The sequence below is a fragment of the Myotis daubentonii genome, chromosome 14 (assembly GCF_963259705.1).
Source record: "Myotis daubentonii chromosome 14, mMyoDau2.1, whole genome shotgun sequence".
NCBI classification, from domain to species: Eukaryota; Metazoa; Chordata; class Mammalia; order Chiroptera; family Vespertilionidae; genus Myotis; species Myotis daubentonii.
The window spans coordinates 38275122-38292468 of NC_081853.1; the positions used below are offsets into that span (position 1 = coordinate 38275122).

The window sequence follows — 17347 nt, forward strand, 5'->3', positions numbered from 1 at the left end:
CTGAACTCTAAGAGGCTATCCATGTAAAAAGAATTAGTACAGCTCATCCTTAAGCTCACATAGTTTAAAAAGTGGAATTTGCAAAACTTACTGATGATTTTGCTAATACCAAATTAAGATAAATTGTGTACTAAATTTGCTTACAATTTATTTATAGTAATGAATTTTTTATTATTAGAAATTTTAAAATTTATCTAGAGGTTTTACTTCCTCATGATTGTTATTTTTTTTTATCATTATCATTATTTTTCCAGTTAGTGGTTAAATAAATTTTAAGAAGATAATTTTGAATAGGTATTAATATGTATAGTACAAAATTCAAAAATTAAAAAGGACATATGGTGAAAATAAGTCTCCTTTTTATTTTCTTTTATCATCAGCCACCCAGGGGCTCTCCCTCAGTCATTTACTGTCACTAGATTCTTGGAGAACTTTTCAATGATATTCTAAACTTCTCAAACTTTAACATGCGTCTGAATCTTGTCAAATTGCAGATCTGATTCAGAGGATGTGGGGTGAGGCTTAAGATTTCACATTTCTAATAAGTGCCCAGTTGAGGCTGATGTTGCTGGACCAGGACCACACTCCCAGTGACAAAGTGATGAAGCACATTTGTTTGTATTTGTTTCTGTGTTTGTTTATTGGAATGAAGAAAGCGAGGTATCCTTATACACATATGCAACTTAGTGCTTTTTTGACTATGCTATCAGCACCAAAGTTCCAGCTTTGAGCTTTGCTTTGTTACAAAGTTTCCTTCTAGTCTTTGCCTACTAAACAATGAAAGCTAGCAATATGACCATTTGGAGCATGCCACTAGGTGATGCTTAAGTTGTAAGAACTATGAGAATCTCTCTGCACACTTTTCATCTGTTTTTGTTTTTTGGTGTTTTTTTTTTTTTTTAATAAGGTTAGAAATTCCTCAAATCCAAGCAACCTCCTAAATTTTGGCAGAGGGCACACTGAGAACTTTAGCTTGTAGCCAGTGCCATTAATCTGATAAAGATGCCATCATACTTGGAAATGATACAATTAAGATCCCTGAAATCAGAATAAAGTGCAAAGATCATTTAAATACTTCAGTCATAGACATATTCTACCTGCCTGAAAAAAATAGTCTCAAGAGATGGCTATGATCAATATCACCCGGGTACTGATGTTGTCTTTGTTGGATCTATGTGCATAGGAATTCAGAAGCCATGGGGGCAACTCATAAAAGAAGAAAAGTTCAGGTTTATACCCTGCCCTCTGCAAGAAAATGAGGCCCAGAGGACTCAAATTTGCCCATCTACTTCGACTGCCGAGTCTGTTTCTACGAATACTTCCTAACAGCACAAGACTTGGTTTTAAAAGACAACCAGTATTAGAGGCACTTTTCAGAAATCACGATTCGGACCACTCCTGGTCTCAAAACCTGTGTCAGTGGCAGAGAGCCATGGGGGTATGGGTTTCTCTTTGATGCCAAGTTAGTGCCTATCTGTGACTCCTTTGGTTTGAATGGCTGCAGAGGTCTGCCATGTGGAGAGTTCTTAGACTGGATGCTGAGATGGTTTTGTTTTGAAGTACTTGAGGCTGCAGGATCTGGCTGCAGGGAGAGAGTGACCTGAATCTACCTAGTCCTCCTGAGCATAATTCACAACCCTAGCTTACATAGACGGTGCACGGTGTCACAGAAAAAAAAAGGGCACAACCTGAAGTTTCAATTGAATTAAAAATCTGTCAGGCCCGTATTAAAATAAAAAAACACTCAAACAAACATGAAGATACAACACCACAACATACAAAATTCCCAGGGGATTTTCAAGTTAAATGTGAGTTTTCAAAACGATATGGAGCTTACTTTTATGCCTGCAGGCCCCATGGAAAACACATGTATTGGCTTTAGCCAGTAGAAGGAATGTTCCAGTGGGAACATTTACTGTAATGAAGGAATTCTTACCATTTGCAGCAGCATGGATGGAACTGGAGAGCATTATGCTAAGTGAAATAAGCTAGTCGGCGAAAGAAAAATACCACAAGATCTCACTCATTTATGGATAATAAAGACCATTATAAACTGAGTAACAAAAATAGATACAGAGGCAGAGCAGCATTAAACAGACTGTCAAACTACAGAAGGAAGGCTGGAGAGGGTTGGGAGGGATGGGGGGTAAGAGATCAACCAAAGGACTTGTATGCATGCATATAAGCATAACCAATGGACACAAGACACTGGGGGCGGGGGAGGCTGAGGGAAGGTGGGGGGGGGGGGGGAGGAGACATATGTACTACTTGTTGTAATATTTTAAGCAATAAAAATAAATCAGACAAAAAAAAATACATGAGGAGATAGGAAACAGGTATTTTGAACAGCAGCTACATTTTCTTGCCTCCTGCATGCCTCGAGTTGGCAAAATATTTTGGGACCAAAAAAGTTGCTGTCATATTTTTGAAATAATTGACTTTCTGTGGGAAATGAGAAAGTGACATAGAAATTGCTGAGAGACCCAGACTGGTTTAGGAGCTGTCATCAATGAGCTTTTAATAAATAATCTACATAGAGAAAAATCTGTGACTGGGCTCTTTGTAGGATAGAAGAGATAAAAATATTTCTCTAGCTCTAACCCATTGCTTCGAGAACAAGTCACTTCTTTACAGGAAAAAAAAAAAATGCATGTTGTAGTAAGCATACTCTGTCACATAGACCTGGTTTTAATTCCAAGCTTCAGACCTTGGGCAGGAAACTGAAGTTGTCTAGGTCTCAGTGTTCTCATCTGAAAAGTGGGGGCAAGTACAAGGATGTAAGGCAGCGGTTCTCAACCTGTGGGTCGCGACCCCTTTGGGGGTCAAACAACCCTTTCACAGGGGTCGCCTAAGGCCATCGGAAAACACATATATAATTACATATTGTTTTTGTGATTAATCACTACGCTTTAATTATGTTCAATTTGTAACAATGAAATTGGGGGTCACCACAACATGAGGAACTGTATTAAAGGGATTAGAAAGGTTGAGAACCACTGAATTGTAAGGGGTAAGCAATGGATGGATATTTGTTTCTCCTCTTCTCAGTGTTTTTCCTTTCTATACCTTTGTATTCCCGCCCTTATTCCCTTTGTTGCCTGGGAAGTCAACAGTGACTAGGACATCTCCATTTGAATGAGGAAATGCTCTATAAGAGGAAGTCAGACCAACTGACCTGGGACTCCACCAACCCTGAGATTCCCTCTGCTAATCTCTGAAAACTTTCTGTCCAGAAAGCTTTGAGAGAAATAAGCTGCCTACTAGTAAAATGTAAACACACTTAGATCAGGCTGCTTATTGGCACTTCAAAACTGAATTTACCTAGAAACAAGTAGAGAAAGGCTGTGCGGCATTTAGATGCATATCACATATGCATAATTGATTCCTTAAAAGGTTAAATACCCTTAGCATGTGTATGGATAGTGATACACCCATGATGAGCTCATAATCATTATGGCAGTGGCTTTGTTTTGCATAATTCTAAAGTAAATGTCATGTTTCTTCTTTGGAGATTCCAGGACTGGTATTCAGCAAAGCGTGTGTTTGCAAGCAGATAGCTGGGTAAGAGGAGCTACTCGGTCCCAGGCTGGAGGGCTAATCATGTAGCTAGTACACCAAGCTTTAAAAGGCGCCAGCCACTGCCACTAATTTCTCTTCGGAATTGAAATGCGATTACATATCGAGGACAAGTGCTAAATATAAACAGAAACGGCCAAATACATGACTTTTTTTTAGCTTTGTTTTTGCAGCATATTTGCAGGAAGAATTAACCACCCAAACACACTATAATCCTTCATTAAAACATGCAGATCAGGCAATTTGGTGAATCCTTTAGAAGCTTTTTTTTCAGAAGCTTAGTGTACCTCTAAAGGAATGGTCTTACATTCATAGACAATTATAAAGATGCTAAGAAAATTAATAAAAGAATCAAGTCACTAAAAATATGCAGAATGAGATACCATAGTATATGCCATAATAAGCAGAAAAAATAGGCAATATATAGCATGAGGATAGGTATGTAAGTGGTAAAGACTATATAAATGGGAAGAATTATTACAAATATTCAAGTTATGGGTTCTTCATTGGGGAAGGAGGCAAATACAATTTATATGGTACATGCAGGGGTTTTTGCTGTAGGAGTGTTCCATGGATGCTTATTGTTGTTTTTAAATACTATTATACAATATTTTTATATATGTTATATTTCCTAATTTTTTTAAATGATGAAAGCAAAATAATAAATCAAGGTGAAGAGAAAGTACAAATTAAGTTATTAAAAAAAACAATATAATATAGTTTAAAAAGTAAATATATTTATCTCAAGTTGATGGATGTATCTTCATATTATACTTTTTAAAGATTTAAATATATGACCTGTGCAAGGCTCAACTAAAGCATAAGTCCCTAGAAGGGTTGAAGTATAAGTAGATGGATGAGAAAAGGTATATCAGATAAATACTAACAAAAGATAACTATTGTAGCTATTTGAACAATGGGAAAACTGGACTGTAGGACAAAATGTAATGTTATTTATTCTCTTTGTCTCCAATTCCTCTTTCTCCATTTATCCTCCAAGCCTACTCCATCCAGGCATCTGCTCCAACCTCCCAGGACTTTTGATAAATCATCTCCAACTATTTTTTGTCCTATTATTAGCTAACTATTTCCAAAACCTAAGATCTTTAATCTTTCAACTCTGGTAGACATATTATCTATGTACCATTAATTTGGTAATCATCATATGCTATAGTTTAGTGTTATTGATATTCATGCATTTCTTTAATTAAAATATAATGTCCGAGAGCTAGAGGCTATACCTTATTTATTTTTTAACACCTCCTGTCACCTCACCCTAGGACCTGCCATATGGTAGAACCATGTCACCTGGCACATAGTAGAAAGTCAATAAACATGTCAGCAGTCGACTGAAAAATGGCTTCTGAAAGCGCATTAAAAGCTCTTTCGAGATGTTTGAGTACTTTGCCAATGCTATGCATTTGCATTTTCTAAGCAATTTCTCAGCCAAAGTTTTAAAATGGAAGAAAGAGCAAGAGAGACTATGGTTAGAGAGTGACTAATCCAAAACTGTAAGGAGTTGGTGAGGCTGAGCGTCAACAGAAGGGCGCCCCCTTCTGGATCTAGTTGGGAACTCCCATATGTTCATGAGTGATCTTCAAGAGTGGGGACTGCATATAATAAACTTCTTGGCTCTCTGCACCTGGAACGAAGTCCAGCATAGTACAAGTCAGTAAATACTTCTGGAAAGTGTGCAAGAATTAAACATTAGTCTGGATTATTTAATTTGCCCCCATGGCTTCTAAACAACCTATTATTCCAGGTTTTCCACTGTGGATCTTTAGCTCTGGCTTCTCCCCACAGGGAAAGGGTGACTGGCACTTTAAGGAGAGAGTGGTGGTGGTGGTGGGGGGGGGGCAGTGGAGGTGTAAAAGAGCCAGACCCTCCCATGTGGGATGCAAATGTCAACACCAGAATTTGTCCTCTGGGTTTAGGGGCTGATTGGAGCAAAGCTGAATGGAGTGAATTTGATTTGGCCCACTGATGGTAGACTGAAGAAACACATGACAAATGTTTCAAAGGAAGGCGTTGGGGGAAGCCCATGGAATTGATCTTCAGTGCTTGTCCAGCTGGCCATCAAGAAGTAGCTGGAATTCCTCCTTTGTCATGACGTACAAGACAGGGTGTCTGCTGCAAACCTCTTTTAAACATACTGGTTTTTTGTTTGTTTGTTTGTTTTGAATAGGCAATACATAAAGCATATGTTTTAAAATTCAAAGGGTACATGGTAAAAAAATTAGTGGTCCTACTACCTTTGCCCAAAGTTGCTTTCTCTAGAGACATCTACAGTTACTGGTTACTTCACTTAATTTTAGCTACATAAGCATTTCATATTTGGGTACACATATAAAGGTTTATATGTATTTATACTATATTTTTAGACAAATATTGAATCTTGATTTTTTTATTATCTTCAAAATCTCAGTCTTGGTTATTGTCTGGGATATTGACAGTGTTCAACGTTTTTGTTCATGAGTGAATGAATGAATGATTTAATAATAGCGTCTAATTCATTCTGAACCTAGAAGTTACCCACCAACATTTTATAAATGCTTTATCTTTTATCTTATCTCCATTATGCAGCTGTTTTGCCTATAAAAAATCATATGCATCCTTCAAAGTTCAACTTGCAAAAATTGGTTCTGCAGGAGGAACCTTCCCTGAATATTGGCTCTCAGTGTCTCTCCAGTTCTCTCTAAGCACTTAGCAATAGTCTACCACATTTTATTGTCCTCTTATTCTCATTTGTTAGTATAATGGCCATGAAGATGTGAATAATATTCTTAATAATGGTTTTTATTGAGTGCTTATATGTATCAAACACTTTGCTAAGCACATTATATGCATTATCTCCTTAATCTCTACAACACACCTATATAAAGTTAGTAACATCCTATCATCCTGTAGCATTCCTGCCAATACCCTTCCAGTATCACCTTGACTCACCCTTTAGATCATGAGCAGACTGTTTCCTTATGCACCAGTGGTTTCCAGCATCTTGCTGCCCAAGTCATCTCTACAAAATGTGCTTAGCCCAAGTGGTTAGGTCAGAAGTGCCAACATACTGTCACCCAGAAGTGACCTTTAACCAATAAAGTATAGATGTTGATGGATAAATACACCAGCTTTCTCTCCCCTCAGTGAAAAAATTTTAAGTTGTGTTCTAATCAGTCACTTCTGGGGTCCCTGTGTGATTGATGACTCTCTCAGTTGCCCATAATAATAAAACCCTTTATTTTTATCTCACTCTTTAGTACCTTCCCCCCCTTCTTTTTCTCAATTTTCCACTTGTTCACTTTCTGGAATCGCCCACCAAATAAACTACTTCTACTCAAATCCTTGTCTCAGAGTCTGCTTCTGGAGATATTAAATCTAAGGAAGCTGAGGTTTAGAGTAACTTTTCAAGTTCATATATACATCAAGTGGCAGATTCAGGATATGAGCAAGAAGTCCTACTCAAAAGCACCATACCTTTTTTACTGCAGCGTAGTATTCCATTGTGTAGATGTACCACAGTTGTTTTTTTTTACCCACTTAGGCTGTTTCCAAATCCTAGCTATGGTAAATTGTGCTGCTATGAACATAGGGGTGCATATATCCTTTCTGATTGGTATTTCTAGTTTCTTGTGATATATTCCTAGAAGTGGGATCACTTGGTCAAATGGGAGTTCCATTTTTAGTTTTTTGAGGAAAAAAAGAAGGAATTCTTACCATTTGCAACAGCATGGATGGAACTGGAGTGCATTATGCTAAGCGAAATAACCCAGTCAGAGAAAGATATATATCACATGATCTCACTCATTTGTGGAATATAATGAACAACATAACCTGATGAATGAAAACAGATCCAGAGACAGAAAAGCATCAATCAGACTGTCAAACCTCAAAGGGAAGGTAGGAGAGGGTGGGATAAGGGGGAGAGATCAAACAAAGGACTTGTATGCATGCATATAAGCCTAACCAATGGACACAGACACCAGGGGGGTAGGGGCATGAGTGGGGGTTGGGGGGGGCAATAGGGGGATAAGGACACATATGTAATACCTTAATCAATAAGAAAAAATAAAAAGCACCATACCTTCCTGCCAACTAGATAGTAAATGCCTCAAAGCTGGCCATGAGTACTGTGTTCCCCCCAACGGTATATTCAAAATGTAAGCCAAAGTCAGAACTTAATACATACTCTGCCAGTCAACAACGTTCTATGTTTGGAGTCTCTTCCACCTCAGCACATCAGGACATGCATTTTAAGCACTGTTAACTAAATACATGTGCTCATAATTTGTTACTGAAACTGATTTATAGGAAAAAAAATCTGTGTTTGTTTAGTTGCTGAGGGTCTTCTCATTGTTGTTTTACAGACAGCAACTTCATCCTCGCGAATGCCCAGGTGGCTAAGGGTTTCCCCATAGTCTACTGCTCTGATGGCTTTTGTGAGCTTGCTGGATTTGCCCGAACTGAAGTCATGCAGAAGAGTTGCAGCTGCAAATTCTTATTTGGGGTTGAAACCAACGAGCAACTGATGCTTCAGATAGACAAGTCACTGGAGGAGAAAACGGAATTCAAAGGAGAAATTATGTTCTACAAGAAGAATGGTGAGTTGGCTTTCTGTGGGGCTCACTGGACAGTGGTGAAAGGTCACCTTCTTTCAATTCAGTAATTGCTCCGTAACTCCCATTAGGGCTTAATGGCATTTCACATAAATACTGTCTGTTACAGAAGTTCCACAAATGAGCTGGACAATGGTCTTGTTTTAGCCATTAGCAGCCCGAAAATTTAGCATGATAATTGTAACTTCAATGTCAATATATGAACTAAGTTGATAAGTGTCAAAATGAAGTATATGACTATTACATACCATTCTTAAAATATATAGTAGCTATACTAGTTGTTAGTATATTAACAGATGATCTTTTATCTAGAGATGGTTTTCCAAGTTTTATGCCTTTCTGAACCACAACTCAACCTCAGTCATTAAGGACAGAGACCCAAGTGTTTGGTGGGAGAAAAGGAAGTGAATTTAAAGAACATCAGGATAAGGAATTTTCTCTTTCAGTTCCCCAGCCACAGAGCTTTTCTCACTACTCTCTTCAGTTCTACAGACAAAATAAGAGACACGCATTGTCTCAGGGTGAAAGTAAATTTGCCTGAACTCTAAACTTCCACTGGGAAAATACTAAGTATTTTGGGGGGGCTAAAGTTTTATGATTCTCCTCTAAATGTAAGAGGATCTAGGGATGCGTATGGTATCATCAGTGCTTGAGTCTTATGTGAGAATCGATATTACTCTCCGGGCCCTGGTAGTTGGGAGTGAATCCAAAAGGCATTATGTTGGGGAAATGCTAAATAAAAATTAGAATAAATCATTGCTTTCCAGTTTTATCTCTTTCTTTAATAGGTTTCCTTAAGGCAAACATACACCCCTGAGTTTTAGCTGGGCACATGGCTGCCAAGCTAGAGAATATATTTCTCAACGTTCTTTGCATTTAGATTTGGCATAGGACTAAGTTTGAGGCCCATGATATGTGAGAAGGAATTATCTATGCAACTTCTAGATAAACTCCATAAATAGTGAAATTGTTTGCCCTCTAATTTCTCTGCTCCTTTCTCATGGTGCTATTGACTGAATTGTATCTTCTCCAAATTAACATATTGAAGCCCTAACCACCACGCTCCTCAATGTGACTATATGTGAAGATGGGGGCCTTTAAAAAGGTAGTTAAAATTAAATAAGGTTATAAGGGAGGGCCTTAATTCCTTATAAGAAAAGGAAGAGATATCAGGGATACCCACACTGAAGTCATATGAAAAGACAGTGAGAAGGCAGCTGTTTGCAAACCAAGGAGAGAGGCCTCAGGAGAAACCAATCCTGCTGGCACCTTGATCGCAGACTTCCAGCCTCCGGAACTGTGAGGAAATAAATGTCTGTTGTTTAAGCCAGCCAGTCTGTGATACTTTGTTATGGCAGCCCTAGCAAACTAATACAAATGAGTCCGACTGTTAAAGTAAGGTTGGAAAGCCAGCTTCAACCATTGACAAGGACCTCAGAGAGAAACACAGAACAGCAATATGGAAGGAACCTGCGTGTTCTTAGAGATCTACCTTCTCTACCCCAGACAAAGACAAAGCCATTTCTATCTTGTTTGAACCCCTATAATTTAGATTTTTTTTGTTACAATATTCAAATTATACTCTAACTCAGAGTTTCTCAATGTCGGGCACTATTGACATGTGGGGCAGGTAGTTCTAAGTTGTGGGAGGCTGTCCTGCGCGTTGTAGATGATGAACAGCATCCCTGGCCACTATATTCATTAACACATTCTTTACCAGAGTTGATACATTTGGTAAATGGTAAAATGTTGGTGGTTGTTTAATTAATTGATTTTGGGAAACATAGGGTTACAGCCAGCAGAAATAGCCTAATTAAGGGAAAGAAAACAGCTTTCCTTGCCTTCAATGGAAAACTTCAGTTGGGACACCAGAATGAATATGTCTGTGAAGTCCTATAGTGAAGTAAACATTTTAAAACTGGTGTTCACAGGTTTTTGGTGGGGGTTTTTTTGTTTCGTTTTAATTGATTCAAGAAACTAGTAAATGATTAACAGCATCCCCGGCCACTATATCTTGCTCTAAATACCTAGTTTTGGGATCTTGGTCAGGAAGAGAAATAGGAGCCTGAACATGGCTATTTGTCCTTGAAGGACTTTCCTTGAGGATGTGAGTTTTGGATATACAGTAATCATGAAGTATTGGAGAGTGCCCTTCTGGAAGGAATAGGATATCCTAAGTCTTTGACACTAGGAACAGAGTTCAGACCAGGATGTTTTTCCCAGAATCACTAGGTGAGGCCTACATAGCAAATATGAGAAATTAAAAGGATTCCAGCTCTAATTATAGTATGATAATTGAAAAGAGGGACTGAGATAAGAGAAAATGGAGGCTGTCATGAGAATGCAGACTGGTAGGGAGTGATAAAGCCGCCATCTAGTAGAACAAAGGAAAAGGAATGTCCTTTGTCTGACATATCTGCTGACTGCAGACCTGTACAAGTAACCTTGTATAGGTCACTCCAAATCCAAGCGAGTGTCTTTGTTTTTAAGCCTCCTCAAAATATCCAAACATGGCACTTGAGAGAGGTTCAGGCCAAGAGGAGAATTTAGGCGGCAAGCCCAAAGGACAGAGATTTTAGAAGCCATGTAAGTAGAATATATCGAGAGTCAACACTTAAACAATTTCCTGAGCCCCGTTTTTTAAAAGATGCCTGCTGCCTTGGACCCCTTTGGGTGGAAATCATTAAAGGCACCAAGAAATAATAGGTTCTTTTTAAAAATTAGGTAATGATTAGGAAGACAAATAGTTTCACAGGTAAACATAATATGCAAACATTTCTTTGTCTAAAATGAAGATAGTAATATTTCACATTGTTATGTACAGCAGCTAATATTTTTCATTTATTGCTCTTCCTCTAGATCAGTGGTTCCGAACCTGTGGGTGGTGACCCCTTTGGGGGTCGAACGACCCTTTCACAGGGGTTGCCTAAGACCATCGGAAAATACATATATAATTACATATTGTTTTTGTGATTAATCACTATGTTTTAATTGTGTTCAATTTGTAACAATGAAATTGGGGGTCACCACAACATGAGGAACTGTATTAAAGGGTCGCGGCATTAGGAAGGTTGAGAACCACTGCTCTAGATAGTTCAGTGTCTAATATACATCAGAAGTGAGTACCATTAAGATGCCTTTTTCAAAAAGCAGTCCCCTCCACTTCTGTTAGTATACAGGGTTGTTCTAGTCAAACAAAAATATGGTCACTCTAACCAAGGGTAACCATTTTATTAATTTTATATTTATCCTCTTATTTTCTTAATATAAGTAATACATATCTTTGTGGTTCCCTCCTTTTCTTACACATAGCATACTTTTCATACTATTCGGCATTGTGTATCCTGTGGGGTTGTGTACACATTACAGAACAATATATGCAGGAGATTTCTCATTCTTTTTAAAAGCTGCATAGAATTACATCGTGTGGATTTATGATGGTTGATTCAACCAATCTTCTATTAATGGATATTTGTGTTCCCTCTAGAATGTAGTCTGTTCTCTTTGCTCTTTTTGCCTCTCTCTGTTTTAAATACTCCTTTTGTTATTTAAAAGGCTTTGTGCATTTTTTCTAAAATTTTTATCTTTTACATGAGATGCCTACCTTTATATAATAAAGAGTGTCCCACTTTTTAAAGATTTTGTCATTTTCTACTCTAAGTAATGTTATAATCAGCCAGGAGCCACTCTCCCTTCTTCCCTCTCCCTCAACTAATTTAATGTTCTTTTAGTACCTGCTAGTATCTATCAGCACACTTGTTCTGTTTTCCTTATAGTCCCCCTTTGTTCGACTCTCACGTCTTTCACAGTTATATTTACATTGTCAAAGGAAATAACAATTACATATATTGAATATATTCCTTCATCACTTAATCATATTGCTACAGTTAAATATGCTTAAAGATCACCATATATTCCATCCTAAAGCTTCTCCAATTATTTCTTGGTTGTCTAAAGCTTGTTCTTGGAACCATCTCGGGAAGAGCTCATGGGAATTTTTTTCTGAGCTCTTTCACGTTAATAACAGTATGAATGTGGCCCTTATACTTGTTGATCAATTTAGCTAAAAATTGATCATACTTTAAATAGATGAATTATGTTAGTCCTTTATGTAGTGGCATAGAATATTGTTTTACCCTACAAATGCTGTTCATTAAGTAATTTCATGTTTGTCCTGGGTTTTCAATGAATTTATTTTATTTTATTTTATTTTATTTTATTTTATTTTATTTAAACCAATAGTTTTACTGTACTATATCTTATCTGTAAGGGGCTGGGTAGTAAATATTACATGTACTGCGGGCCATACAGTCTATATCACAAGTACTCATTTCTGTTATTGTACTATGAAAGCAACCATAGAAAACATGTAAATGAGTGGATGTGGCTATATTCCAATAAATCTTTACTGACAAAAATAGAAGGCAGGCTGGTTTGGCCTACAGACCTCAATTTACTGATACCTAATATAGAATATTTTTGGTCAGATATTTCCCCTGATACATGGTAGGCCCTATAGTATTTATGTTTAAGGCCCTTTTATTTTGGAAAATTTTTCTGGATTTTAATTATCATCATTGTTCTGTTTTATCCCTTTGGTTTTCCTCTTTATGATCACCTATTATATGTATGTTGGATCCTCTTTGCCTGTCCTCTATTACCTATCACTTTCTCATTTTATTTCTTTTTCCAATTTTCACCTTGTGCAATCGGTTTTCTTTTCTTTTTGTGATATCCATTCACACTTTTATTCTCTTTAAGTCTCCAGTTCTTTATCCTCTATTTAAATTCTCTCCTCTGAGTTCAATTAATTCACAGAAGCAGAGAATAGAATGGTGGTTACCAAAAGTTGAGGGGAAGGGAAAAAGGAGAATTATTGCTCAATTGTATAAAATTTTAGTTATGCCAGATGAATACGTCAGAGAGATCTGCTGTACAACACAGTACCTGTAGTTATGGTATTGTCCACTACATACCTTTTTAATGCCTTATGGGGCTTTCCATGAAGTAAAACACTGGTTTCTAATTACCTAGATGTGGAACCTAACACACAGTGTTTTCTGGAAGGCTTTAATTTCCCACTGAATTGCCTAGAATAAAACAATAGTGTAGTGAGGGAAAATTGAACTTTTTCTTGTTCAGAATTTCACCATTTCAGAAAATCTTGTCACTGACTCATAGCACTTGTCAGGGAGACAGCACATCTGCACAGATTCTGTACTTGGAGCTGTTGTATTCACAGTGACTCTGGATATTGATCCAATGATCCAACTTCCCCATTATAGCTTCTATGGTAGTCCACACTCTCAGAGCATTTCATGTTGAGATGCATATTATTTAATGAGAAATTACTTCAATTTTATTTTTTGTTATATTATTGTTAATAATATAGAGTATTGTCTTTCTGAAAATGTGTGTAAGTAGCCAAGTTTTATAATTTTTCAGTTTTAAACAGAAAAGAGGAAAATACAAGTATTTGTTACAAAGGGGAATCTAGAGTCTGATAGGGTTGTGGGTTTCTTAACTCACAGACTCATTCCCATGTCACCTCCAAGATTTGCCATTTATGTTTGTGTACCTCCTGAACTGTTGCTTACTTAATGCTTTTCTTTAAGTTGACTCACTTTTAAAACTCAAATTGGAAGCAAAAGAAAAAAAAAAAAGCACTACTCTAAATGGACAATCAGGATCACTAGCCTCAAAGAGACGGTAACCATAAATAAATATGCAATAAAAACATTGTTGTTTAACTTTTATAAATTAAAAAAAGTAATCTATAAAATCTAAATAATAATAAATCTGACTATACTGTGCCAAGTAGCACATATATTATTTTCCCAATAACACCTTAAGGTATGAATTATCTCACATTTGCAGATGAGCAAACTGTGATGCAGAAAAATGATTTGAACACACGTCTATGTGTTATGTGATAGACAGTCCTCAGCTTATCATTGACCCACCAATTTCCCCCTTGTTCATTTCTTCCCCCACTAATGTACTTCACATTTCTTTATTTTCCCATTTCTTTATTTAATTTTCTTATGACATAGAAAAAATGTCTAGAAAAATCAGTGCTGAATCTGTTGGTTTTCTTTCTTTTTAAATGTAGTTAGATTTTCAACTTTCTATAATATATGACAACAAAAAACAATTTATAATTTACTGTTTGTTTGTTTAGGGAGAATGCCTCCTAAAGAAGATCCTTTGTTTACTCAGCTGCTAGATGTATATTTAGATGTGAATCAAAGCTGAAATTGAATTGTTCCATAAATAAAAAGTTATGTAGGAGAGGTGGGGAGAAAGCTGGAGCTGGAAAGCCGAGGGGACTTCCCTTGGGCTGGGATGAGTGGGAGAAGAGGAGAGATTGAAAAATATATGAAGAGATGAGAGAAGGGGAGAGAGTGAGAGAGAAATGGGGAGACATCTGCTGGTATCTTACTCATGTCCCTCAAAATGCCCAGCTCATTTGATGTGCTAGCTGCATATTTTTGTTCCAATACACATTAAAACTAATACACAGATATTAAAGTGTAAGATATGTATATACACTACCTAAAATAATTTTAGTACAACCAGGAGTATGCGTACCACTAATTGAGTAACACACTGTTTTCATTCCAGTGTACAAATAAACTTTTTGAATTAGGCATATTCATACTCAGTGTTACGAGGTCAGCTTATGATAAAAGACAAAAGAAAGCTGATTTCTCATGACCTTCCTTTGTTTTTACAATGAGCTGCTCATGGCAGATAGGTCTAGAACGAAACATTATTTTCCTCCTAACACTAAGTTTATATTTAAGATATTCTTAGTGAGTTCTATTACATTCAGTTATTCAATATGACTCTGCAGAAGATTTTCAGAATATTTGATTATGCCCTCTAGGTATTTTAGAACTGGAGCTCAATATAGAAAAAAGACAAAGCCTTAGGGCTGTAGAATGTCAAATTATTCTCAAAATTAACATTTAAAATGTACAGCAAAGTTGCCTCCTTATTTGACTGTTAGGAAATGCCATTGGAGCATTGAATATAGAATGACTTTATGTAAGTTCCAAATTTTGGAGCAACGGATGTTGTGCCCATTCATGTAATAAGTGAACAATAAGAAAATGCCTTTTATTGCAAAGTATAGTGTCTAAATGAGTGTATTTTGTGGATGTTGGGGTTCACAGCATGGGTACCATTTGTAATCACCTTAGATTTTCACCACATCCGGAGAACAATGAAGCAAGCCAGCCAGAGACCTATTTCAACAAGAGCTAGAGAAACCAAGTTTAGGATTACAGAAAAGAGAACTTCTCTTAGGGCTGAGTGAGATCCTGGGAAAAAAGAAAGAGAATTCTGAGAAAAGTAAGATTATTTCCCCAACCAGTCCTCCCAAAGACTCAGAGCAGAGTCCAACAGAAAGACAATACAAAAGCAAGTGCAATATTTTTCATAAAGATCTGCTTGGGCTATTGAGGCTGTCCAAGCCACAGCATCATGGGCATTAGCCTTGCCTGGTATGGCCCCTTGGGCAGCATCCAAATAAGGCTAAGTCCTCCATTCTTGGGAGCCCAGCGGACTAGATTGTGGAGAACTTTCCTCTAGATATTAGATGTATTTGTGAAGAGCCCAATGGGGACTTAGTTTTCTGAAAACCTAGTGAAGGTGGGATCTTGGAAACTTTTATTTGTGGAATGGACATACCACATTCTTACAGGCATGTAGAATGAAGAAAGCACACACAGTTTACTAGTATTCCACTTATCTATTGCTGTGTGACAACTACCTCAAAACTTAGTGGCTTACAAGAGCAACCATTATATCTTAACAATAGTGTGGGTCAGGAACCAAGGCTGGCTTAGCCAAATGATTCTCCTTCCTTGTGGAGCCAGCGGAGGTTAGTGTTAGATGGGTTCAGATGAGAGACACACTGCTTTGGAGGATCTTGGATGGCTTCTCTCACATGTCTGGCATCTTGAAAGTCTGAATGAGTTGGGACAGTCCACTCAAGTGCCTACACAAAACCTCTTCAGCATGGAGACTTCCAGGAAGTCTCGTCTTCCAGAGGCTGCAAGACCTTTAGTGACTTAGTTTTAAAAGTCACCTGGCATACCTTCATTTTGTGGTTGGAGAAGCCACAAGTCTGCCCAGATTCATGAGCAGAGGACCTAGACTCCCAACTCTTGATAGAATACTTACCATGTTTTACAAGCTCCACATCTAGATTTGCAGAAACACATTTGTTGAGTCTGTGTGTCTATATGTGTAGCAAGGCACAAGAGAACATTTCATATTGATGCTTGTAAAATTTGCAGGTTTCATAATGTCTGAAAGGCTACCAAATAGAGACCATGCTGCCCACAGCTAAGTGTATTAGCAAACACGGGGTCAGATTTTTGTTGCTATTCTCAGTCTGATTCCTCTGAGGTCTTACTTGAGACTTTGCATGCCCCAAAATAGAAAGCATTTTATGATGCTTTTATGATTTGATGATGATTCCCCATATGTCCTTTCGGTCTTGATAGAAGATTAGTATTTTATATTTCCATCCTGTGTCTTTTGCATTCAAGAGATGAGGCTCAGAAATGCAAATACAGTAAACAGCTTCAAAGTGATTGTAGTAGAAAGGCAAAGGGCTCAGAGAGAATGTGCTCTGAAGACAACATGTGCAGCCTTGGGTGAGGAGCCTGCCTTGCCATTTATCTTATCGTTTGTGTATGTAGTCAAGCTTTGTACTTGTAAACCTAGGCAGCTTTCCTGGTCTACTCCCCATGTATCTGAGCAAGCTGCTCTAACAGAAAGCTTGTCCTTTTTCTGTACACACGGTTACGGTTGCATTGTTTAATCAATGAGCTGAAATTTCACATGAGTCCATTTACTGAAGTGCTCACCCAGGCTCTGCAGCCAGGATGATTGGAGCAAAGTGAGCCAGATGTATAGAAGAGGCATTTGTGCATTCATCAGGAACTGCTTAGCTTTGCCTGTCCTGTTGAGATTGAGCAGTCACTGCCCCTACCTAACTAGATTGCTGCATACCTTCACTTCTTCAATGTCAGCCTTCCTGACTTAACACAGACAACTTCATGAAATAGCCACAGCTAGCAATTACTGAGTGTTCACTGCAGGCCAAGCTCTGTGCTCTGCCCTTTGCCTGTGTTGTTACTTCATTT

The 17347-nt window shown here is 37.6% G+C and overlaps 1 protein-coding gene across 1 annotated transcript in view; it reads left to right on the plus strand.

The window, feature by feature from the left end:
- Positions 1-17347, plus strand: part of KCNH8 (potassium voltage-gated channel subfamily H member 8) — a 285516-nt gene that overhangs the window by 98670 nt on the left and 169499 nt on the right. The window contains exon 2 of the mRNA XM_059662919.1: positions 7938-8171. Within this exon, the coding sequence (XP_059518902.1) occupies positions 7938-8171 (234 nt within the window). The remainder of the gene's footprint in view (positions 1-7937; positions 8172-17347) is intronic.